Source organism: Sus scrofa, chromosome 7 (genome assembly GCF_000003025.6).
Source record: "Sus scrofa isolate TJ Tabasco breed Duroc chromosome 7, Sscrofa11.1, whole genome shotgun sequence".
Taxonomy (NCBI): domain Eukaryota; kingdom Metazoa; phylum Chordata; class Mammalia; order Artiodactyla; family Suidae; genus Sus; species Sus scrofa.
In genome coordinates this window covers 24230854-24256892 of record NC_010449.5, presented here as the reverse complement: position 1 = coordinate 24256892, position 26039 = coordinate 24230854, and the positions used below count along the sequence as shown (strand labels likewise).

General features: G+C 55.0%; 1 protein-coding gene and 1 long non-coding RNA gene across 2 annotated transcripts; one reads left to right on the top strand and one right to left on the bottom strand.

The window, feature by feature from the left end:
- Positions 612–25600, top strand: NOTCH4 (notch 4). Its single transcript, NM_001123147.1, is given in 31 exon segments — positions 612–821; positions 1617–1698; positions 1870–2162; positions 4257–4604; positions 4706–4828; positions 4938–5174; positions 5270–5425; positions 6003–6197; positions 7851–7964; positions 9542–9655; positions 9742–9864; positions 10708–10867; positions 11100–11245; positions 11789–11941; positions 12281–12398; positions 12587–12674; positions 13023–13176; positions 14589–14773; positions 17465–17717; positions 17967–18079; positions 18906–19429; positions 20003–20152; positions 20155–20385; positions 20496–20671; positions 21431–21650; positions 21833–21914; positions 22009–22147; positions 22857–23152; positions 23366–23513; positions 24026–24123; positions 24317–25600. Coding segments are annotated over 31 exon segments (5982 nt in total). The 5' UTR covers positions 612–751; the 3' UTR covers positions 25010–25600.
- Positions 22963–24109, bottom strand: LOC102157581. Its single transcript, XR_002345619.1, has 2 exons — positions 24006–24109; positions 22963–23537 (listed from the first exon to the last, which is right to left on the bottom strand). It is a non-coding gene; the product is annotated as an uncharacterized LOC102157581 (long non-coding RNA).

The window sequence follows — 26039 nt, the reverse complement described above, 5'->3', positions numbered from 1 at the left end:
AGAGAGGGAGACGTGGCAGGAGAGGAACCTATCCAAATGCAGTGTCTGCTAAGGATAATTCAGACTTATCATCGGTGATGATCTTACACGGTCCCCTTCAAAAGAAAGCCAAGATCCCCCTAAATCAGCCCAGCATCTTGCCCATTCCTCCCAAAGGAGAAAATTAAGTCCCCAGCAAGGGTCAAGACAGAGACCCAGAAATCCCCTGACTTCTTTCTGCCAAGATTAGTGGTTTCAATGTATAGAAAGGAGCAGATTCTCTGAAAAGCATCTGCACTGACCTTACAAAACATGCACCCTCTCCTTGCAAGAGGACGAGCTCTCTCATCACCCTAGGCCTCTGTTCCCAGGTCCTGCCCCACCCCTCCAGGGCAGGAGGAGAAAGGAGAGACCTCGCCAACCGGAGAAGGGGCTGGACCGCTCCCAGAGCCCCCACCTGCCCAGCTCTCCCCTTCTACCACCTGCTCCAACCAGGCTGTCCTTCTTCCTCGCCAGCTCCCCAGGGGTTGTCAAGGACAGAAGGCCCCTCCCTCATCCCCCTCAATGTTCCTCCACTCCCCACCCCCCAGCACTAGGGTGTCCAGGACATTGTGTGACTCAGGAAACAGCTCAGACGTGAGGTTCGCTGCTTGCCGAGGAAGAGGAAGAAAGGGCCTTGGAGCAGAGGAGGTGGTTGTTGCCTCGGGGAGGGCTCTGGGGGTCCCGGCTGGAGGAGGCAGAGGGCGTCCGGGCTGGGGGCAGGAGCTCTGGAATGCGGCCCCCTTCACTGCTGCTGCCTCCGCTGCTGCTCCTGCTGTGTCGGCCTGTCGTCCAGTCTAGAGGTGAGGCGTGGGGAGGGAGAGGTGAGGGGACCTATCTTCCTCAGGAGGATGTCCGGTGGGTTGAGGACAGAGGGCCGAGACCCAGGCTTTGAGGCCACACTGGAGGGGGAGCTTCTCAGCCCCCACATGGGGCAGCCGGCAGGGAGAGATGGCTCTGCCCCTGCAGCGACACAGACCAAGGCTACCGGCCTTGCGTCAGGCGTGGTGACCGTAGGGGGGGATGGGTGGGAGAGTGCCCACCCCCACGGAGAACCCGGTTGGCCCTGGAGCTGGGGGACAGCGTACTCTTGCAATCATGTTTAGGAAGACAAGAAAAAGAGTGAGCACCTGCTAGGGGAAGAGATAAGAGGGCATCAGGAGATGGAGACATGGGAAGGGAAGGTCAAGGGCCCAGCAAGTCCCTTTCCCAGTCCAGCTGTCCCTACCCCCACCCACCACAGCTCAGTACTGGGCCCTTCCGGGAGGAAATCCCTTCAATGTTGCAGCCATTCACCTCCCTGGAGTCCCCTCAGCCCCCCTCCTGATCCCTGTTGTCTTGCTTCCGAGGGATAGAGCCTGAAGCTGGACTTGGGAGGCCAGAGAATAAACAGGAAAGGAGGGGTGGGAATTAGTAACTCAGAGCCTGGGATCTAGGGGCTGGGGAGCCAGCTCCACGTGGGGACTAGGAGCGGGGTATAATGGCAATGGGATTCAGAGCACATGCATGAGGCCACACCAGCAGGTCCCCCCGGAGCCTCCAGAGGAGGAAAAGTGGAGTGTGGTACCCCCCCATCTCATCCTCATCTCCACCCCTAGGGCTGCAGTGTGGGAGTTTCCCAGGACCCTGTGCCAACGGAGGCACCTGCCTGAGCCCACCTCAGGGGCAAGGGACCTGCCAGTGAGTGTACCTCGTGGGAGTGGGAGAAAGGGAGTTGGGGGCAGGGGGAGGTGAGAAGAAAGGAGAATGGGAGGAGGTGAAGCGGATGGTGGGAAACAAAAGAAGGCAAAGGAGGGAGAGAGGAGGCAGAGGGGCCGGAACTTGAGTTCTCCTCTCTCCTCCCCTGTCCAGGTGTGCCCCTGGCTTCCTGGGAGAGACGTGCCAGTTTCCTGACCCCTGCCAGGATGCCCAGCTCTGCCAGAACGGGGGCAGCTGCCAAGCCCTGCTTCCCACCCTTCCTGGCTCCACCAGCCCTCCCTCTCCCTTGACCCCCAGCTTCTTCTGCACCTGCCCCTTTGGCTTCACTGGCGAGAGGTGCCAGGCCCAGGTCAAGGACCCCTGCTCTTCCTTCTGTTCCAAAATGGGCCGCTGCCACATAGAGGCCTCGGGCCGCCCCCGGTGCACCTGCATGCCGGGGTGGACAGGTGAGTGCTGATGGGAGTGGGGAGGAAGGGACAGGCAAGGGCAACAGGCTGGGCTATGGGGTAGGAATGACGGAACTGGAGCCTGAGAGAGTTGGAGTCCTCACAGGGCAGAGGGCATGAGAACCAACAAGCCAGGTCTTGGCGATTCATCTACCTGAGATTGACATTCACTGGTAGGGTGGCGCTGATTGTTAAAATGTTGTATTTCTGGGAGTTCCCAAGGTGGCTCAGCAGGTTAAGAACCTGACTAGTATCCATGAGGATGTGGGTTCAACCCCTGGACTCTCTCAGTGGGTAAAGGATCTGCATTACCATGGCTGTGACTTAGGCTGGCAGCTGCAGCTTTGATTCAACCCCTAGCCAGGGAACTTCCATATGCCACAGATGTGGCCCTAAAAAGAAAAAAAATAAAACAAAACACTGTATTTCCAAATGCTAGCTGGTAAATAGCTACTGCCACAGCCCCCTTAGCACACCACCCTGACCCCTCTCCCAGCTTCCTCAAGCTCCCCTTGACCCAGTAACTAGAGGGTTAATGCCTAGCACAGCAGGGGACCTCCAGGACTGAGCACTCTGAGCTTCTGAACCACCTCTATTCTGAGTGCTAGGAGCCCATTGTGTCACCTGGGAAGACTGCGGAGGGAGAGGTGTGGTGGGGGTGGGAGCACCTGACCCGGATGGAGGGAGGGATGCTCATCCCAGGACCCTGGGGCAAGAGAGCAGGGCAAGAGAGCAGGGCACATGATGGGCAGGGTGTGCTCCCCAGAGGACGTGGCAGGGTGCGTGGACAGAGCTCGGAGGCCCTGGAGAGAAACGTCCCGCAGCTTCCAACTGGGATGGAAAGGGCTGGATGGGGAGCAAGGCCACGTGGGAAGAAAAGGCGTGGTGCCTCCAGGAGGCGTGGACTAGAGCCCTGGCTTCTCACCCTTGGGCAGGCACAGCAGTCATCTGGAAAGCCTTAAAAAGCCTGGTGCTCCCGTCCCAGAGAGCCTGATTTAGAGGCTCTGGGGTAGGCCCAGGGCATGGAGATTTTAACTGACCAGGTGGTTCTGTGGAAACTGAGCCCGAGACTGGATGTGAGAGACCAGGGTTGACTAGAAGGATGGTTCGTGGCAACTTGGGTTGTGCTTCAGGGAAGAGGCTCTGGACAGCACCCTCCTCAGCTTGCTCACCAGCTCTGCCACTGACCAGACATGTGACCATGCAAAGGCGTTTAAGCTGTCTGGGTCGCCTGTTGTCAGCTGACGTCCACACTTCATAAGGGTGTTGCATGGAGGATGGGGGTCGATGCTCGGGAAGTGCTCACTTAGCTCAGTACCGGCTGCCCCGCCTCACGGCTGCCATGCTCATTGGTGCATTTGACCGTGAAGCGAGTCTCCCTACCAATATCCCGTCACATGTCCTGATCTTTGCACCCACCTAAAGATCAGGACATGTGGACGAGAGAGGCAAGATGACTGGCCGAGGGCGCACAGCCACGCACAGCAAGGGGCTAAGTCTCCCGCCGGCAGAAGCTGCACGTTTCTCACCTCCCAACCAAGGTCACCACTGAAGGGACCCTGTGTCCCAGATTTTCCCAGGCAGGGCCTATTTGCAAGACTGTCATCAAAGCTACATATCCCGTTTTCTGTTTGAAAAATGCAGTCACTTTCCCAAGAAAGGCTAAAAGTAAGGGTCACAGGAACAGAGCAGAGGGAGTACAGAGGGAAAGAAAGGAAATATGGAAATGAGACGGAGGTCTCCTGTTGTGGTTCAGTGGGTTAAGAATCACATGAGAAGCCCGTATCCATTAGATCTTGGGTTCCATCCCTGGCCTTGCTCAGTGGGTTAAGGATCTGGCATCGCCGTGAGCTGTGGTGTAGGTTGCAGACACTGCTTTGGTCCCGCGTTACTGTGGCTGTGCTGTAGGCCCACAGCTGCAGCTCTGTCCCCTAGCCTGGGAACGTGCATATGCTGCAGGTGCGGCCTTAAAAAGAAAAAAAAACAAAAACAAAAAAATAAAGACAGTGATAACCCAGAATGAGAGCTGGGCCGTCTCAGAGGAGCTGGAATTTGCACAGCGCTAGAAACGGCCCCCTCTCTCCTCTGCCTCAGGTGAGCAGTGCCAGCATCGGGACTTCTGCTCAGCCAACCCCTGCGTCAATGGAGGGGTGTGTCTGGCCACATACCCTCAGATCCAGTGCCACTGCCCACCCGGCTTCGAGGGCCACACCTGCGAACATGATGTCAACGAATGTTTCCTGAACCCGGGACCCTGCCCCAAGGGCACCTCCTGCTATAACACTCTGGGGTCCTTCCAGTGTCTCTGCCCCGTGGGGCGGGACGGTCCCCGCTGTGAGCTCCAGCCAGGACCCTGCCCCCCCAGGGGCTGTCTCAATGGAGGCACCTGCCAGCTGGTTCCAGGGAGAGATTCCACCTTCCACCTCTGCCTGTGTCCCCCAGGTACGTCCTCACGGGGGTCTTCCTGCAGCCCCTCTCTCTCTGGGCATGGAGCTTGTCCCCCAGGGGTTGCCCTCCCTCAGCTGATCACATGAACTTGTCAGGTTTCACAGGCGCAAGCTGTGAGGTGAACCCAGACGACTGTGTCGGGCACCAGTGTCAGAACGGGGGCATCTGCCAGGATGGGCTGGGCACCCACACCTGCCTCTGCCCAGAGGCCTGGACAGGTGAGACATTTAAGCCAGGCCCACGGCACCAGTGGCCCAGGTGGTCAGCCCCTGGCCTCCGCTCCTCTGAGGCCCCAGCTCTAGCACCTGTCCCCTTCCACCCCCGCAGGCTGGGATTGCTCTGAAGATGTGGATGAATGTGAGGCTCAGGGTGTCCCTCGCTGCAGAAACGGGGGGACCTGCCAGAACTCAGCGGGCAGCTTCCACTGCGTGTGTGTGAGCGGTTGGGGAGGCACCGACTGCGAGGAGAACCTGGACGACTGCGCTGCTGCCACCTGTGCGCCAGGATCCACCTGCATTGACCGCGTGGGCTCCTTCTCTTGCCTCTGCCCCCCTGGCCGCACAGGTGTGACGCGCAGGGCACAGGGAGGCGGGAGGCGGAGATGGCACATGAGCCAAGTACCTGAGAGCCTCCCCTTCCCCACCCACCCTGCCCTCCAGGCCTCCTGTGCCACATGGAGGACATGTGTCTGAGCCAGCCGTGCCATGGGGAAGCCCAGTGCAGCACCAACCCCCTGACGGGCTCCACCCTCTGCCTGTGTCAGCCTGGCTACACGGGGCCCACCTGCCACCAGGACCTGGACGAGTGTCAGATGGGTGAGGCACCCCCCCGCCCCCGCCGTTAGACCCTCTCTGAGCCCCCAGTCAGCTCTGCAAACTGGTTCTCAGATTAAAAACAGAAATGTCTCAGAGTTCCCATTGTGGTTCAGCGGGTTAAGAACCTGTCTAGTATCCATGAGGATGTAGGTCAATGAGGGTTCGATCCCTGGCCCCGCTCAGTGGGTTAAGGATCCAGCGTTGCCATGCTGCAGTGTAGGTCGCAGACCTGGCTCAGATCCCGCATTGCTGTGGCTGTGGCGTAGGCCGGCAGCTGTAGCTCTGATTCGACCCCTAGCCTGGGAACTTCTATATGCCGCAGGTGCGGTCCTAAAAAAAAAAAGAAAAGAAAAAGAAACGTCTCTTTTTCCTGAATTTGTCCAAGTGTGGCATCTCTTCTACACATGCCAATGCTCAGGCCTCCAGGCCCCATTTCATCTTTCTCCTTCTTGAAGACACAAACCCTGTCCCCACTTATGGGCCCATCGGCCACAAACCCATCACACTTCCCCTGCCAGTCTGGCCTCCTAGCTCTGCCCCCGGCCCCTGTGGACTTCTTGCTCTCCTCTCCTCCCAGCCCAGCAAGGCCCCAGTCCCTGTGAACATGGCGGCTCCTGCCTCAACACGCCTGGCTCCTTTGAGTGCCTCTGTCCCCCTGGCTACACGGGATCCCGCTGCGAGGCCGACCACAATGAGTGCCTGTCCCAGCCCTGCCACCCCGGCAGCACCTGCCTGGACTTGCTCGCCACCTTCCACTGCCTCTGCCCACCAGGTACCAGCTGAATGGGGCCTCGAGTAGAGGAGACAGGGGGCGGGGGGGACGACTAATCCTGACCCCACCAGGCATGACCCCTCCAGAGCATAGATAGCCTCAGGCCAGTTGGAGTCCGTCACCAAAGAAGACTTCTCCTCTCCCCACCCGGAGATGTAAACCCTGGGAAACCAATGGTCCCTAAGAGAAGGGCTGCCATAGACAAGTAGTGAGGTTGTGCACTGCTCAACTCTGGGGGGAGAAGGAAGCATTCATTTCACAGTATCAGAGAGTGCACAACCTGGTCCACTGTACAGAGGCCCATCAAGGGAACGCAGAGCAGCAGTTAATAAACTTTACCAGTTGCAGCCTCTGCATGTGCCAACTCAGAATGTCTCCCCTAAACACAGAAACTCCTCTATAGAGATCAAGAGTAACCCTTTAAAATCCCAAAAGGTGAGGCTCAGTGGGTTAAGAACCCGACTAGTATCCATGAGGATGCAGGTACAATCCCTGGCCTTGCTCAGTGGGTTAAGGATCTGGTGTTGCCATAAGCTGTGGGGTAGGTTGGCAGCTGCAGCTCCAATATGACCCCTAGCCTGGGAACGTCCATACGCTGCGGGTGCAGCCCTAAAAAGAAAAAAATGTATATATATCCCAAGTGTCCATGTGCTTGAATTTGGTACAACAGGAAAAGCAAGGCTGCACTTACCTACAAGTTAGTGTTAAGAGAGGAAACATCTCCCCACAGCGACAGTGATGGAGCCAATATCAGGGAACTGAATGAAACCTGAAAAATAATAGCTTGCTTTGTGTTGGGCACTGCCTGAGCATCTCACATGCATTATCTTATCTTTACAACAACCCTATAAGGTCAGCATTGTTACTATGCCCATTTTATAAATGAATAAACTGAGGCTCAGAGAGGTTAAGTGACTTGTCCAAGGTTGCCCAGCTAATAGGTGGCAGAGCCAGGCTTCAAACTCAGGGCTTTGGTAGTTTTAACCACTACCCCATACAGTCTTCCTAAGCTGAGCAGCATCCAAGGAAAAGTGCTGAGAAAATTATCCGGAATCTAAGAGACAGGGTTGTAGACATCAAGGTGCTTCAGAGGCAAGAGGGAGGCAGCCAAGGTCCAGAGGCTGATCCAGCTTCAGTTCAGAGTGAGACAGTGGAGACCAAGATGAGCCCAAAGAAACAGGACGAATATGGGGCAACACAACTTCTCAAATACCCTTCAACTCCCCACCCTGGGGACCCCTGGTGTCCCTGGCACAGAGGCCTACCCAGGTAGGACAAGAGGAGTGAATCATTTTCAGGCAGATACGCATTTGTCACATTGTTACCTGGGGCACCTCCAGGCTGACCAGCCCTCCTGCATGAGCCCCGCCTTCAGTGCACAGAGGAATGGCCTCTACAGGCACCTGCCAGGAGCCCTCCCCCAGGTCCCAGCAGGCACCCTGCTCCCTGAGCTCTCCCATCTGAAGGGCAGGCACAGCACAGCCTCAGGACCACACAGAGATGGCACCCTTGGAGGGGCTGCCTGATGGGCGACAGGGCAGGACAGGGACAGGGCTGGTTCTAGAACCCTGGTCTCCTGGGCAGAAGGGGTGAGCAGCCAAGGCAAGGCTGGCCTGGCTGAGCTTGCCCCTGACTGCAGCCCCACATCCTCAGGCTTAGAGGGGCGGCTCTGTGAGGTGGAGACCGATGAGTGTGCCTCCGCCCCTTGCCTGAACCAGGCTGACTGCCACGACCTGCCCAACGGCTTTCGGTGTGTCTGCCAGCCTGGTGAGTGCCGATCCCACTCCAGCCCCCCAGCCCCCAGGCCTCTGGGCCCTTGCAACTCATGCCTGGCAATCACCCATGGCCTTTTGAAGGTCCCTCTAGCCTGGCCGAGTCTCATGTTTCTCCAGCTCCTTCTCTGCTCTCCAAACTCTTCTGTTCCATCCCCCGAATCTTCCTTTTCTTCCTCACCCACCCTCCTCTGTGTCCAGCCAAACCACCCAAATGTCCCCTCCCCTCCAGCCCTCCATCAGTCCTCTGCAGCTCTCCCTGCCTGCTGGGTCCCAAGCTGGTCTTGGCACGGCTTGCCACGGATGCAGGGAAAGTTGCCCCAGATCTTCCTTGTCCAGTTCATGGGACATCCCTCTGTTCCCTGCTAGGATAATAGCTGGTGTCTATTGGATATTTACTCCAGACCAGGCACTTGGCCATGAACTTTTCAGGCATTGGCTCTTTTAATCCTCTCCATGGTACCATGAGGCAGGTCCCATTATCATTCCCCTTTTCCAGAGGAAGCAAGTGGGGGCTAGAGAAGGTGAGTGGCTTGCCCACAGCCACACAGCTGGCAGGTGGCCAAGCTTCATCTTTTCTGCATCACCCTCCTGTCATCTCCACCTGCTCCAAGTGTCTTCTCACCTTCTCTCATCCAGGCTCACCTTTCCTGGTGAGGGGAAGGGCCAGGACTTGTATTTATTCTTTTGATAAAATGTATTTTTCAGGAGTTTCCATCGTGGCACAGCGGAAACGAATCCGACTAGTAACCATGAGGTTGTGGGTTTGATCCCTCGCCTCGCTCAGTGGGTTAAGGATCCAGCATTGCCGTGAGCTGTGGTGTAGGTCTCAGACATGGCTCGGATCCTGCTTTGCTGTGGCTGTGGTGTAGACCAGCAGTTGTAGCTCCAGTTAAACCCCTAGCCTGGGAACGTCCACATGCTGTGGGGGGGGCCCTAAAAAGCAAAAAAAAAAAAAAAAATCAAAAATAAATAAAAATTTAAAAATTTATTTTCAGCCTTAGTACACAAACCCAGATGCCTTATTTATGTGAAGATTAAAGCCATCAAGTTATGCTCCATTACATCCCGAAATCCAAACCCCTATTTGAGAAGCCCCCAAATTGGTGCTTTCATTATATAATGATTCCTTTGGGCAAACCCCCAAACCAAACCATTGGAAACAAGATTCTCTCCCTTGCAATTTGTAGCAACTTTATTTCTGTATTTGTAAAAAGAAAGCTGAGTACCAGTGTTAACTCGTAATTTCTGGTTCGAATCCATGAAGTCATGTCTGTAAAGCTCAAACACTTGTAACAAACTCCCTAAAATCTAGAGAAAGTCAGGATTCCCGTTGTTGTCAGTGGGTCACAAACCCCACTAGCATCCATGAGGAGGCAGGTTCAATTCCTGGCCTCGCTCAGCGGGTTAAGGATCTGGCGTTGCTGTGGCTGTGGTGTAGGCTGGCAGTTGTAGCTCCCATTCGACCCCTAGCCTGGGAACCTCCGTATGCTGCAGGTGTGGCCTTAAAAAAAAAAAAAAAAAAAAAGAAGACCTTTGTCATCCCTCCCCACTCACTTCCTGCCCGACCAGGATTCACCGGCCCCCGATGTGAGGAGGACATCAATGAGTGCAGAAGCTCTCCCTGTGCCAACGGTGGGCAGTGCCAGGACCAGCCTGGATCCTTCCACTGCGAGTGTCTCCCAGGTAAACCGGGGCTCAAACACTGGAGGTGAGAGTGAGGACGGGGGCAGACGTCCATGCAGGTCCCTGACCCTTTGGTTGTGCCATAGGCTTTGAAGGCCCACGCTGTCAGACTGAGGTGGACGAGTGTCTGAGTAGCCCGTGCCCCTCTGGAGCCAGCTGCCTTGATCTCCCAGGAGCTTTCCTTTGCCTCTGCCCCTCTGGCTTCACAGGTTAGCAGGAGAGAGGGAGGACATTAAAAGAATCGGGGGGATGTTTGAATCCATTTGGAGTAGAATAGAGATCTTTGATGGGTGTTTGAGGATTGGAATGTGAGATGAGAATGAGAATGGAATCCTTTAAACTTATGCAGTGCAAAACCTGAACAACTGTACAGGAGCTGAGGGCAAGTGTTATTGTAGGGCCGACACTGGACCCAAAGTGAATGGTGTGATTGGGGATCACAAACAGAGCATGGGGTTCAAATCAAGCCATTCATTTGCTTATTTAGTAAACATTTGTTAAGTGCCTATTATGACAGACACAAAATTGAGTAAGAGTTGTTATCCTCAAGAGGCTTTAAATCTAGTGCAGAGACCAACAATTCTATCATTGATGATGGCCCAGAGACACGCTCTGAGAGAGGAATGCACAGGATCCCACAGGAACACGAAGAACCGACCAACCCAGATAGAGATGAGAAGGTTTCACAGAGGAGGTGATAGCTAAACTCAATCTTGACTAAGAGTTTGTCAAGATAAAATGCTAGAGAGCATCTTTTAGCTGCAGATATCAGCATTTGCAAAAGCATGGAGGGAAGAAAAGCACACTCCACTTAAGGGACAGTAGGACACCCCACTTAGGGTGCAATGAGGCAAAGGTGAGAAATGCACCCTTGTAGGAAGGTCGTGTCATGCGGGACCACGCGGGTCATTCTGAGGAAGTTAGTATCCTGCGGCAACAGGGAGCCACAGGACAGGTTCATGGGGAGTGAGCAAGTTATGCATAAGTGGCCTTTGGCCCCATAAAGGAAGAGAAGGACACTGGTTTCTCTCTGACCCATCTCCCCACTGTAGGTCATCTCTGTGAATCTCCCCTGTGTGCTCCCAACCTGTGCCAGTCCAAGCAAAAATGCCAGGATCAGGAGGACAAGGCCCACTGCCTCTGCCCCGATGGAAGCCCTGGCTGTGCCCCTGCTGAAGACAACTGCACCTGCCATCATGGACACTGTCAGAGGTAACATCTTCCAGGCCCTCCCTATTAATAGTCTCCTCTGGGTCCTCCTCAGCTAGGGCAGGAGAAGACAGCCAATAAGGGGAGAGTCTGCAGGAAATTACCAATCGGAACTAGGAAGAAGATGGCCAAGTCCTGAGGTCACGACCAATAGGAGAGCTTGACTAATGAGTGTTATCCAGTGAGGGGAGAGAAAAATATAAGAGAAAACCCTCCCCTTTCTCTTTCTGACCAGATCCTCATGTGTGTGTGATGTGGGTTGGACAGGACCAGAGTGTGACGCAGAGCTGGGCGGCTGCATCTCCACACCCTGTGCCCATGGGGGGACCTGCCACCCCCAGCCCTTTGGCTACAATTGCACCTGCCCCACAGGCTACACAGGTGAGGCCGTCCCTAAGCCATATGTGCTAAACTAAGGACAAGGAGAGTGGAGACAAGTGTCCAGAACTCTGGGTCTCAGTCACCAAGAAGAACTGGGCTTGGGCTCCAGGGGACGGGGGTGATGTGCGGGAGGTGGTGGGAAAAGAAAAGATGTTGGAAGGGGGAGAACAGTGGGGATGGAATGAGGAAGGGAAGGAAAGGGATGGGGAAGGGGAGAGAAAAGACGATTCAGGAGTTCCCGTCGTGGCGCAGTGGTTAACGTATCCAACTGGGAACCATGAGGTTGCGGGTTCGGTCCCTGCCCTTGCTCAGTGGGTTAACGATCCGGCGTTGCCGTGAGCTGTGGTGTAGGTTGCAGACGCGGCTCGGATCCTGCGTTGCTCTGGCTCTGGCATAGGCTGGTGGCTACAGCTCTGATTCGACCCCTAGCCTGGGAACCTCCATATGCCGCGGGAGCGACCCAAGAGATAGCAAAAAGACAAAAAAAAAAAAAAAGAAAAGAAAAGACGATTCACTTTCTCAGACCCAACCCCCTTCCCCCAGGGCCCACTTGCAGGGAAGAGGTAACAGCTTGTCACTCAGCACCCTGTCTCAATGGTGGCTCCTGTAGCCCCAGCCCTGGGGGCTACTCCTGCACCTGCCCTCCGAGCCACACCGGGCTCCACTGCCAGACCAGCATTGACCACTGTGCCTCTGGTGAGCACCCGCCATGTCCTGGGTCTGGGCCACAGGAAGCTGGAGAAACTGGTCAGGGTATCTTTGTGGCATATTTTTTTTTAATTGGCTGGGGTCTCCCTGGTAGCTCAGCAGGTTAAGGATCTGGCATTGTCACTGCAGTGGCTCAGGTCATTGCCGCGGCACAGGTTCAAGCCCTGGTCTGGGAACTCCCAATGCCATGGGCGTGGCTAAAAAAAATTGACTGGACACGGAGAGTTGTTTCGGTGGGGAAGTGGGCAGGGAGGCCGTGTGTGTGGTGTGTTGGAGGTCCCAGGCCAGGTTACAGGCAAGGAACCCCTCACAGCCTCCTCTCTCCAGCACCGTGCCTCAATGGGGGCACCTGTGTGAACAGGCCCGGCGCCCCCTCCTGCCTCTGCGCCCCAGGCTTCCAGGGCCCACGCTGTGAGGGAAGGGTCCGTCCCAGCTGCGCAGACAGGTGAGTAGGGCGCAAAGACCCCTGGAGGAAGGGAGGGAGCCCTTCCCGCACTTCTTGCCCACCTCTTCTGGGGCTCCACGCTGCCTCTCACCCCCATACCCTTTCACTCTGTTCCCCCCACCTCCCCCACACACACTCCCTCTCCTCATCTCTCGGACCCTCTCTTCAGTGCCCTGTCTCTCATCCAGCCCCTGCAGGAACAGGGCCACCTGCCAAGACGGCCCTCAGGGTCCCCGCTGCCTCTGCCCACCCGGCTACACAGGAGGCAGCTGCCAGGTGAGAGGCACTGAGCCAGGTGTGCTGAGGAGGGAGGTGGCTGGAGAGCTTGAGTGAGATGGCCTCAGGGATTAGAAGGTGGCAGCAGAGACGCTCAGGAGAGGTTCGGAAGTCTAGGAGCTGAGGTCTAACTTCAGGCTCCTATGGAGTTGAAGGACTGAAAGGATTTCTGATCCCAGCAACTGTTCTGGGATGTGGGCTCAAAGGAAACCAGGAAGGGTAACCCAGTCCCAGACCCTGGAGGAGAGAGTTTGAGAGGCAAGGGGTTTTGAGGAGCTGGCAGAGGACCATGTCTGGGCTGGGGACCCTGATGCTCTCTTCTGCTTCCTGCTCCCTCCTGACCCTCAGACGCTGATGGACTTCTGTGCCCAGAAGCCCTGTCCACGCAATTCCCGCTGCCTCCAGACAGGGCCCTCCTACCAATGCCTGTGCCTCCAGGGATGGACTGGGCCTCTCTGCAACCTTCCGCTGTCCTCCTGCCAGAAGGCGGCTCTGAGCCAAGGTACCCACCTGGGAGCTGATGAAGAGCAAAAGGGTGTCCTCCTCAGAACTCCCATTGTGGCTCAGTGTAACGCACCAACTAGCATCCATGAGGACAAGGGTTTGGTCCTTGACCCTGCTCAGTGTGTTAAGGATCTGGCATTGCCGAGAGCCGTGGTATAGGTCACAGACGTGGCTCGGATCCCATGTTGCTGTGGCTGTGCTACAAACTGGCAGCTGCAGCTCTGATTCAACCCCTAGCCTGGGAACTTCCATATGCCGCAAGTGTAGCCTAAAAAAATGAGCGGGTGGCCTCCTCTACCCCACCCCTAAGGACATCCACACACAACATTTGGCCAAACAACCAAGTAAGAGTCAAAGCAACACAGACCAACCAGTTATTGATGCTGCAACTCAACACCCAGGACAGCCTAACACAACTCAACTCCCAGCACCACATTCAACTCAACTTAAGCAACACTACCCAGCTCAGTTCACGAGACTCCAGTTTAATACAACCACCAGGGATATAATCCAGTGATCCGGTGTGAAACAGCTCAGCACTGTCATTATCATCATAACTCAAATAGGGTGGACCCCATTCACCCAACTGCACTTGACACACTGTTCTATGCCACGCTCACTTGGATGTTATGCCAGCCCCCTTGTAAACGAACACGCTCCTTGTGCAAATAAGTTTCAATACAAGAAGAAGCAGGAAAGAGACAATTATGGGATCAGGAGTCACAGTGAGAGAACATCAGAGGATGCAAAACTCAGGGGACAGACCGGCCATTGGTTGAGCCTCATTTCCACACCTGAAGTTTCTCTTTGAGTTCTTTCTTGCTCAAGACTTGTCTTGGTTTTCATTTTTGTTTGAGACTTCTTTAAAGCTAAGAATACAGGAGTTCTCTGGTGGCTTGGTGGGTTAAAGATCCAGCATGGTCTGGATCTTGTGGCTCAGGTTCGAATCCTGGCCGGGGTACTTCTGCCAGGACATGGCCAAAAAAAATTAAATTTAAAAAATAAAGCTAAGAATACAGTTGCTTATAATGCCCTGATAAGCCAAATAAAGGTATTTCTCTCCATTCTGACAAAACAGGAAGGAGGGAGGAGCTTGATGATTTAACCTCCTCGGCACCAGCAGTTACTGACTCCTCAGGGCCCGAGTGGCCTCCACATTCCCCAGGAATGTTAGGGGCCCCCACAGACCTCTCTGCTCAGTGTCTGGGGCTCCTGACTGTCCTTCCACCTCACTTAGTTTTCTTTTCTTTTTTTTTTTTTTTTTGGCCACACCCACAGCATGCAGAAGTTTCTGGGCCAGAGATTGAACCCAAGCCACAGCAGGACCACGCTGCATCCTTAACCCACTGAGCCACAAGGGATCTCCCTACCCACTTAGATTTATCAATCCCTGTTTGTTTCTCTTCCCAGGCGCAGAAGTCTCTTCCCTGTGCCAGAACGGAGGCATCTGCGTTGACAACGGCCCCTCCTATTTCTGCCACTGTTCCCCTGGGTTCCAAGGCAGCATGTGCCAGGACAGGGTGCACCCGTGTGAGTCCAGGCCCTGCCAGCATGGAGCCACCTGCGTGGCCCAACCCAACGGTTACCTCTGCCAGGTGAGAGGGTCCAGAGGAGGCGAGGGAAGATGAAGTTGGGCTGGACGTGGGAAACAGTAGTCATGGGGCAGAAAGCGGGGGAAGGGGCATTTTCCTTTCATTTACCCACACACCCAACCAACCACCAGGCCATGCTATTTCACCTCCTAAATATTTCTCAACTCTGTCCCTGCACCTTCACCCTCATCCCACTGCCTTAGTCCAGGTCTTTGTATTCCGCCTGGACCCCTGCTTCCACCTCCTGTAGTCCCAGCCTCCACACTTGTCCTCCTAAAGCTTCAGCCTCTACTCCACCTCCAGGGTGCTCTGTTGAAAATATTAAGCTGGAGTTCCCGTCGTGGCTCAGCTGGTTAAGAACCCGGCTAGTATCCATGAGGATGCGTGTTCAATCCCTGGCCTCTCTAGATGGGTTAAGGATCCAGCATTGCCGCGAGCTGTGGTGTAGGTCACAGACGTGGCTTGGATCCCAGATTGCTGTGGCTGCCCATAGACCAGAAGCTGCAGCTCCAGTTCAATCCCTAGCTTGGGAACTTCCATGTGCCATAGGTGCAGCTCTAAAAAAAAAGAAGAAAAAAATAAAAGAAAATATTAAGCTGACTTATGTCACTCCCCTGCTGAAAACCCTTCAGTGGCTGCCCACCTCCTTCACAATCAAGTCCAAAGTCCTGCATGACCCCAAGCCCCCGCCTGCCTCTCAGGCCTCATCTCTCCCCTACCCACCTCCCACCCTTCTCCCACAATACAAAACTGCTGCTGGCTTCGCTATACCCCATCCAGGCTCTTTGGTGGCTTTGCCCACCCCTCTTCTGCTGGATGGTACCCAGGAAGCACCTGTCTCAGTAAAATGTCTCTAACTTTTCTCCACACTGGGTTAGTGGTGAAAAGTTCTCCTTGGTGGTTCAGGTCACTGAGCAGGACAGGGAGGCAGCTGGGATTCGTGTCCAAGCAACACGATCCCTTACTCACAACCATGACTTTGGAGAGAAGGCATGAGGCAGATCCCCTCACTCCCCTCTTTCTTTAACTTTTAAATTTTATTTTGTGGAGTTCCCTGGTGGCTCATTGGATTAAGGGTCTGGCATTATCACTACAGTTTCATGGGTCAATGCTATGGCACAAGTTTGATCCCTGGCCTGGGTACTTCCAGATGCCACAGGTTTGGCAAAAACGGGGGGGTAGATTTTTATCTTTTAACTTTTTATTACGAGCATTTTCAAACACACACCAAAGTAGTATACTGATTACTAGTGAACCCCATGCACCCATTTCTCAGCCCTGCTTTCTCTTTCATGAAACTCCTTCCTCAGAAGTTTCCAAAACACTCCTGTCATCTGCCTCTCCCAGCCCTCTGGCCACCCCTCAGACTCTTCCCCCCACCCCTGCCCCACACCCAAAGCATATGGAAGTTCCTAGGCCAAGGATCAAACCTGTGCCACAGCAGTGACCCGAGCCATGGCAGTGACAACTGCCAGGTCCTTCACCTACTTCACCACAGGGGAACTCTACTCCTCAGAATCTTTGTGAATCCCTTTTTCTCCAACTTTCTGAAGCCTTCCTGGTACCCATTCTTGCATGCTCTCCTTCCTCCTGCAAAAACGGCGTGTGGTACAGACCTCACCAATGACCCTTCCCTCACTAGCAGAATAAGAAAAAAATCAGAAAAAAAGAAGCTCTGGTTGTGGCTCAGCAGGCTAAAAACCTGACAGTGTCTCTAGTATGCAAGTTTGATCCCTGGTCTCACTCAGTGGGTTAAGGATCCAGTGTTGCTACAAGCAGCAGCATGGGTCACAGATGTGGCTCTGATCTTGCTGTGGCTATGGTGCAGCCTGGCAGTTGCAGCTCCAATTCAACCCCTAAAACTTTTTTTTTTAGCTCAAAGAATTTTATTACATTTATAGTTGTACAACAATCATCACAAGCCAATTTTATAGCATTTCCATCCCTAGACCCCCAGCCCGTCCCCCCACCCCTAAAACTTCTATATGCCGCAGGTGCAGCTGTAAAGAGAAAAAAATATCAGAAAATGGTTAAGGGCATCAGTTATGGAGTCATAGGTTTGCACTGACTCCCAGCCCTGCCACCCACCAGCAGTGTGGCTTATGCAAGTCACTTTATCTTTAAAGGAATCAGTTTCCTTTTCTGTAAAGTGAGAATCAAATGAGACGATCCATATAGAGGGTTGTTAGGAGGGTTTTGTGAGATTATGTGTATATATCACGCAATAAACGCTGTCTCTCCTCTGGTTGACTGAGAACTTTGTGGAAGCAGAATGAGTTCTCATTTTCTCTGTATTCCTAGAGCCTAAGAAGGTGCCTGCACAAAGCAGGCATTCAATAAATACCTATAAGCTAATAAAGCATGGCAGAGACCAGGGGGTGTGTGGTTGGGGGAGGAAGGTTTTTATCAAAAACCGTGCTGTATTTAGAGGCAACGTATCATAGAGACAGTTTGGGATGGGAAGGGATTAAGCTGTGTGTTATTGAACAACTGTGTATCCTGGGGAGTTGAGATTAAAGGGTTCAGCTACACGTGGTTGTGATGGATGGGGAGTTGAGTGATGCTTTGAGCTGGAAGGTGGGGTGCTAGGCAGACCTTGAGCTGGGTCTTGAGCTGGGTCCTGAGCTGGGTCCCCTTGAGTCCCAGCATAGGCTCATTTACTGGTTCCCTGTCTTAACCCTCTTTGCCTGCAAGTGTGCACCAGGCTACAGTGGACAGAACTGCTCAGAGGAACCTGATGCTTGTCAGTCCCAGCCCTGTCACAACCATGGAACCTGCACCCCCAAACCTGGAGGCTTCCACTGTGCCTGTCCTCCGGGCTTTGTGGGGCTGCGCTGTGAGGGGGACGTGGATGAGTGTCTGGACCGGCCCTGTCACCCCACAGGCACTGCAGCCTGCCACTCTCTGGCCAATGCCTTCTACTGCCAGTGTCTGCCTGGACACACAGGTGAGGCCTGGGAGAAGGGGCGCCAGCATCTCTGTGCACAGCTAATTGACCATGGAAACCCAGACAGTCCCCACCCACAGGACAGCCTCACCATCTGGTCCATCCTGCTGCCTCCACGCCCCACCCCAGAGAATATGCCCCACTGTCCCTTTGCCTGGGCAGCTAGTGCTGGGGTGAGTCCCAGGAATGAGCTGGGAAGGAGGCAGCGACTAAAGCAGAGTGCCATGTTTAATCCCACCCCCACCGCAGGCCAGTGGTGTGAAGTGGAGATAGACCCCTGCCAGAGCCAGCCCTGCTCCCACGGAGGGTCTTGTGAGACCACAGCGGGACCACCCCCAGGATACACCTGCCACTGCCCCCAGGTAAGCGACTGCAAAGCTGCTCTCTCTGTTGCCCCCAATGCTGATGTAAGCTGAGGATGCCTGAGCCAGGAACCTGGAGGAGCGTGGGTGTGAGAATCACTGGAGAAGCCATCACAAGTCCCTGGCTCTCAGGAGCAGTCGTGGGAAAGGCGGGATCAGGTGGTGGCATGAGTGGAATTTTCAGAAATCATGGGCATTGCCTAAAGGAAAGTCCCTAAGGTCAAGCTGGGTGACCATGGATAAGTTATTTTAATTCTGTGTATTTGTTTATGGACCTCAGATGCACGAAACTGAGCTACTCTTAAGCCTTGGTTCATGACACACTAACAAACTGGTTTATGCACAACCTTCATTTATTTTATTATCCTTACAAAATAAAACACCCATGAACCTAATCCAAGAATTACAATATTAACAATAACTTTCATATACTTATGAAATTATAAGGGGCACTCTATCCTGTGCCCCTTCCAGAGAAAGTATATAATCCTATCTCCAGGATTAAGATAATATAGTATTAGTTCAATTACTGTTACTCTAGTACAGTTTAGCCTTCCTGGACTTGTATCATGATGCTACGATTCACCCATATTGTTGTGTAGAGCTGCGGTTCATCCTTTTTCACCGCTGTATACTATATCATTGCGTGGGGAAAAACCATGGAATGGGGTTTCAACGTCTGTAAAATGAACTTGATGTTCTCTGAGGCCCCCTCCTGATATGCGAATCTAGGACCTTCTGCGTTATCTTAACCCAGGAGTTTGCTTGAGGGGAAGTGGGAAGACTAACACCAGGTCCTTCCCCAATCTCTCTCCTCCTCTTGCAGGGTTTTGAAGGCCCCACCTGCAGCCACAGAGCCCCCTCCTGCGGCCTCCACCACTGCCACCACGGAGGCCTTTGTCTGCCCTCCCCCAAGCCTGGATTCCCACCACGCTGTGCCTGCCTCAATGGCTATGGGGGCCCTGACTGCCTGACCCCACCCACCCCTCCTGGCTGCGGCCCTCCTTCTCCATGCCTACACAATGGCAGCTGCTCAGAGACCCCTGGGCTGGGGGGTCCTGGCTTTCGATGCTCCTGCCCGCCCAGCTCCCCAGGGCCCCGGTGTCAGAGGCCCGGAGCAAAGGGATGCGAGGGCAGAGGTGGAGATGGGGCCTGTGATGCTGGCTGCAGCGGCCCAGGAGGAAATTGGGATGGAGGGGACTGCTCCCTGGGGGTCCCGGACCCCTGGAAGGGCTGTCCCTCCCACTCCCGGTGCTGGCTTCTCTTCCGGGATGGGCAGTGTCACCCTCAGTGTGACTCTGAAGAGTGTCTGTTTGATGGCTATGACTGCGAGACTCCTCCAACCTGCACGTGAGCCTGAAACCCTGACCTGGTTTGCGGGGGCGAGGGTGGGGGGCGGGCAGGGTGAGGCAGGAGAAAGGACATGGGTGTCTCTGAGTTCCAGTGTGACCACAGCCTCAAGCTCCAGGGAGTTTCCACCATAATCACCACTGCTAGGTAGGGGAATAAGATGCTAGAATCCAACCAAAGGAATGGGGCAACATGAATATTTAATGTAGGGTCCAAGAAAGAGGGCACTGCCTCTGCCCGGGCTCCCCTTCAGCCGTGGGAGCTCTGGCCTCAAGCTTCCCTAAGCCCTGTTGCCATGGAGTACCTCCCCTAGCAACCAGCATCCCTGAGAAAAAGGGCTCACAGGTAGACAGAGAGCTTGGAGGGTAAGAAGAGGGACGATCTTAGGAAACATGGGTGTCAGCAGACGTCGGGTGTCTGGACTACCTACCATCCAGGGACTAAGCCCACTGCTTCAGAGCCATCCCAACTTAGCAACCAGAGTCCTAGAAGCTGAGGCATACCGGAATCCTCTCCAGGAGGAGGGGATCGGTTCCTTTTGGGCTCCTGAGCTCCCATCTCCTCACCCCACAGTCCAGCCTATGACCAGTACTGCCGAGATCACTTCCACAATGGACACTGCGAGAAGGGCTGCAACACCGCAGAATGTGGCTGGGATGGGGGTGACTGCAGGCCCGAAGATGGGGGTTCAGAATGGGGGCCGTCCCTGGCCCTGCTGGTGGTGTGAGCCCCGCAACCCTGGACCAGCAGCTGCTTGCCCTGGCCCGGGCGCTGTCCCTGACTCTGAGGGTAGGGCTCTGGGTGAGGAAGGACAGTGATGGCAGGGACATGGTGTACCCCTATCCTGGAGCCCAGGCTGAAGAGGAGCTAGGAGGGACCCCAGACCCCTCTCATCAGGAGAGAGCAGCCCCACAGACACAGCCTGTGGGCAAGGAGACAGACTCCCTCAGCACCGGGTAAGAAGGCTGGGGGACCTGGGGCCGGGGGGCAGACACTAGTGTTTCAACTGGCAGAGGGAAGGGAGCCAGGGACCAACACAGGGGTCTCTGAGCCGCCTCCCCCACAGGTTTGTCGTGGTGATGGGTGTGGATTTGTCCCGCTGTGGCCCTGACCACCCTGCATCCCGCTGTCCCTGGGACCCTGGGCTCCTGCTCCGCTTCCTGGCTGCCATGGCGGCAGTGGGGGCCCTGGAGCCCCTCCTGCCAGGACCCCTGCTGGCTGCCCACCCTCGTGCAGGTACCGGTAGGTGACCTTGTCATTTCCCCAGCGTTGCTCCCAGGCCAGCTTTCATGCCAGCAACCCGCAATGGAGGTCAAATGAAACAGAACCACTGGGACCCCCAAATGTTCCTTATGGAGACTTACCATTGTTAATCTTCTCTTGCTAGATCCCCCTCATGGCCCATTTGCTCTTCAGTCTCCTTCTTTGTTTCCCTAAGTACGTTATTCTAAATTCTGTCATAGGCTCACTGGAAACGAACCGACTATCCGAGAGGATGCGGGTTCGATCCTGGCCTCGCTCAGTGGGTTAAGGATCCAGTGTTGCCGTGAGCTGTGGTGTAGGTGGCAGATGCAGCTCGGATCTGGCGTTGCTGTGGCTGTGGCATAGGCCAGCAGCTGCTGCTCAGATTTGACCCCTACCCTGTAACTTCCATATGCTGCACCTGCAGTCCTAAAAAGAAAAATAAATAGACCTCCCACAAACCTTAGGTTCTGGCCTATTCTCTCCAGACCAAGAGTATCCAATCATCCCCATATCAAATAGTTCGCAGCACATGAGAGAAAAATAACTCTTATACAGCCCTTACTATGTGCCAGGCCTAAGTGTTTTGCAGTATTCTTTAGTCCTCCCACCAACCCCATGAGGCAAGTGCTATTATTCCCATTTTACAGTTGAGGAAGCTGAGGCCAAAAGAGGTTACTGCACTTGCCCAAAGGTCTCACAGGAGGACCCGCCCAGCCTCACCAGGAACAACCTCTTCTTCTGTGTCTCTTCCTCCAGCGCCCCCTGCCAACCAGCTCCCCTGGCCTGTACTGTGCTCGCCGGTGGCCGGGGTGCTTCTCCTGGCCCTCGGAGCTCTTCTCGTCCTCCAGCTCATCCGCCGACGGCGCCGAGAGCATGGGGCCCTCTGGCTGCCCCCCGGCTTCACCCGAAAGCCTCGGTCTCAGGCAGTTCCCCGCCGTCGCCGGCCCCCCCTGGGAGAGGACAGCATCGGCCTCAAGTGAGAGTGAGAAAGAATTGGGGCTCAGGGAGGGGACTCTTTCCTGTGGAGATACATGTAATAAGAAGCAGTAAGAAGAGATGCTGTTGCATAAGCTGAAGACAGAGAAGGGGCGAGGGGTAGGAAGACTGCTGGGACTCTTAGGGACCCTGAAGGTCCTCTCCCCACCCACCCCCTTCCAGGGCACTGAAACCAGAGGCAGAAGTTGATGAGGACGGAGTTGTGATGTGCTCGGGCCCCGAGGAAGGAGAGGAGGTGGGCCAGGTGAAAGCACTGGAGCAGAAATGGTCCCAAAGTGATGGACGGGTTGAAGGAAGGTGTCAGTGCTCCTTCACTCACCCTTGCTCTGATCCCCCAGGCTGAAGAAATGGCCTCACCCTCCAAGTGCCAGCTCTGGCCTCTGAGTGCCGACTGTCAGGAGCTCCCCCAGGCAGCCATGCTGACTCCTCCCCAGGATTCGGAGGTGGATATCCCTGATGTGGACACCCGTGGACCTGGTACGTGAGCCAACCCAGACCGAGAAAAAGAAAACTCCCTTTGACCCATTTAGAATCAGAAGTTCCTTTGACATCAGAATTGAAGAAACTAGTGAGTGCTTCAGAACCCTCATTTTCAAAGTGTGGTCCTCAGGCAGAAGGATCAGCATCACCAGGGAAAGTGATAAAAATGTAAATTCTCAGGTTCCACTCCAGAGCGACTGATTCAGAAATTCAAAATATTAGGGACTCTATGTTTTAACAAGCCCTGCAGGTGACTCTGATCCAGGACTCAAATATGAGAACCACCGCCCTAGAATGTCAGCATATTAAGGTCTGCTGTTTCCTGTGGAAGCCCAGAGAAAAGTAGAAAAGACACTTAACGAAAGCCACACAAAATCAAGAGCCCAAGCTGGGCTTCCTGACAGCTCGGGCTGTAACTCTCCCTGAGCCTCCATGTTCTCCCCCTTTTCATATATATATATATATTATATATATCCCCCAGGCTGTTATACACACACACACACATTTTTTATTAATGGATGGCTGTGCCACAGGGACCTATGCTGCAACTGCAGCATAGGTTAAAACCCACTGATTGAACCCATACCTCCCCAGTGACCCGAGCTGCTTAAGTCTGATTCTTAACCCACTACACTACAGCGGAAACTCCCCCAGTTATGTCCTTTTGATTGACTTGTCTCTCATTCCTCATGTCTCTCACTCACAGATGGAGTGACACCCCTGATGTCAGCAGTCTGCTGTGGGGGAGTGGAGTCCAGGACCTATCAGGAGACATGGTTGGGAAGCCCTGAGCCCTGGGAACCTCTGCTGGGTGGCGGGGCTTGTCCCCAGGTTCACACCGTGGGCACTGGGGAGACCCCCCTGCACCTGGCTGCCCGATTCTCCCGGCCAACCGCTGCCCGCCGCCTTCTTGAAGCGGGAGCCAACCCCAACCAGCCAGATCGGGCAGGGCGCACCCCCCTTCACACTGCTGTGGCTGCTGATGCTCGCGAGGTTTGCCAGGTCAGTGTGCACTGGGGTTACTAAAGGAAACGGGGCTAACTTGCAAGAAAACCTGGGCAAAAGCATCCTATAGGCTTTGGCAAAGAGGAAGGTAATATGGGATTGGGGACTGAGAGAGAAACAAGAACAGGTGGCCGAATATGGATTGGGAGGCGGTCAGCAGTGTGAGTCCAGATAAACCAGGGGTCACTGGCCCTCTCTGGCGCCCCCCAGCTCTTACTCCGAAGCAGACAGACTGCCGTGGATGCACGGACAGAGGATGGGACCACAGCCCTGATGTTGGCCGCCAGGCTGGCTGTTGAAGACCTGGTTGAAGAACTGATTGCAGCCCGAGCAGATGTGGGAGCCAGGGATAAATGGGGTATGGATCTGGATAGATGTAGTTCTATAAAGAAGTTGAGAAAATGAGATGTGAGAAAAAATGCAAAAAAGGAGGCGCAGCATAGGGACCAACTAGAGGTTGGGGCCTTCCCTCCCACCCTGCTCTCAGGGTAGTAAATCTACGGTGAGGTAGCAGTACCACGTAGCACCTGAGTCTCCCCAGTTCGTCTCAAAAACGCAGACTGCCCTAACACACGGGGAACTAGCTTGGGGGAAGAGTGTCTGTGAGTAGGGGGAGGGGTATCGTGGGAGGGAGGTGGTCTGCCGGTCCCACCGACCCCAGAACAATGCCCCATTGTCCCTCCCGCGCGCCGGTGACGTCACTGAGGCAACGCTTCCTGCAGGCCGGCGGTCACCCGGGCAACGCTTCCGCCTTTGAGGGACCCGGCGGGCCGAGTAGCCCTTCCCCCAAGACTAGAATCCGTGGGAAACAGGAACCCAGGCGTCTGGCTCCCAGCTTCGGGGTAACAACCTCCTACGTCGTCCCCCTAGGAAAAACCGCGTTGCACTGGGCCGCCGCCGTGAACAACTCCCGGGCCGCCCGTTCCCTTCTCCAGGCCGGAGCCGATAAAGACGCACAGGACGGCAGGGTTAGACCGGGTAGCGGGCACCCCCGCAATAAAACGCGCGCGCAGGAGAGGTGCCAAGCGCGCGAACTCAGCAAAACCTGAAGGGGAGGGGGGGAGAGGTCCAGCGGTCAAGTAAGAGGGCCCGGCCTGTGGGCGTGGCCTTCGCTGACCTCGAACCCCCCACCCCCACCCCCGGCTGTTTCCTCCCGCGCAGGAGCAGACGCCGCTGTTCCTGGCTGCCCGAGAAGGGGCGGTGGAGGTGGCCCAGCTATTGCTGGGGCAGGGAGCCGCCCGAGGGCTGCGGGACCAGGCCGGGCTAACACCGGGAGACATCGCCCGCCAGCGAAACCACTGGGATCTGCTGACTCTGCTGGAAGGGGCGGGGCCACCGGAGGCGCGTCACAAAGCCACGCCGGGCCGCGGGGTCGGAACCTTCCAGCGCGCGCGGACGGCGTCGGGAAGTGTGCTCCCGCGTGGGGGCGGGGCTCTGCCGCGCTGCCGGACGCTGTCAGCCGGAGCCTGTCCGCAAGCCCGGACTTTGTCCGTAGACTTGGCCGCGCATGGGGGCGGGGCCTATTCGCACGGCCGAAGCCTATCGAAAGGAGGAGCAGGAGGAGGCCCGCCCCTCCGCGGCCGTAGGTTTTCTGCAGGCATGCGCGGGCCCCGACCCCACCCAGCAATAGTGCGAGGAAGATCCGGGGTCACGGCCGGGAGCGGGGGTGTGGCCTCAGGCGATCACTGGCCCTGCGATTGGGTGGCCTTAGACGCCTGCGGCCCCGCCTCCAGCACTCCAATCCCGCCTCCTTGCCTCACTCCGTCCCCGGAGCGGGCATCCCCTCAAGTTGCCTGGGGTCCCCCAGCCCACCAAGTAATACCCTTAAATGCGGGAGGCGAGGGTCAAAAATGAAAGGCTACGTGGCAGGGAAGGATTCCAAAAGTGAATACTCATACAGGCAGTCTGGAAGACCTCCAGATTTTAAGCCTCAGAAGTGAGGGCTTATGAGTGTAGCGTCCCTCCTAAAATAAGTGTTTGCTACACTGTCTCCCACGTGGAGAAACTGCAGCCCTGGAAAGAGGGTTTAGGGTGCTGGGATGAAGCAGGCCCAGTCTCTCTCAGAAAACAAGGGTGAAGTGTTACAGGAGGATGGGGTGGAATGGGAGGAGAACCCCTGAACTGGAACCAAGAACTGCAGACAGAATGTAAGATGTTCTTTGCTGTATATATACGGTTCCCAAAGGAGCCTCTGTTGCCTGTAGCCCCCACTACCCCCAAATGGCTGACAAATATTTATTGAGCATCTAGTGTGTGCCAGGCACTGTGTGGTGCTGAAGGAAAGGCCCAGGGTCACTCCAGCTGATGACTCCTTTCGTTTTCCCCACCTTACCGTACCCCCAAACAAACCACCATAGGGATGAAGTGCCACTCTTCTAGCCACCACTATCTCTATTTAAGAACCCCAAATGTGTCACCCCATAATAAAGCTGATTTGAAGTCTTACCTTTTTTGGAGGGGTTGTGGAGTGGAAAAAATATGGATTGACTGCATAAACTTGTCAGAATTTTGTGTCCTGGGTTCAACATTTGGATGGATGCTTTGAGTCCAGTTTTAAGAGCAAGAATCAATAGATTGGGGGGTCTTACTTTAATTTAAGGTATTGTCTAAAGGGAAGAGTCTCTAGGAACCCAGGGAGAAACCACACACACACTAAATCACGCCTACCCTTTGTCCCTCTTCCAAGGGCTTTTTGTTACAGGCATTTAGGAGATTCCTGAGGCCTCAAGTAGAGGGAGATGGAGAGAGCATCTCAAACTTTAACCACCAATCAGCAATACAGTTAATTATATCTCTTTTTTTCTTTTTTTTTAGGGCCTTCCCCATGGCATATGGAGGTTCCTGGCTAGGCGTCGAATCAGAGCTGTAGCCACTGGCCTACGCC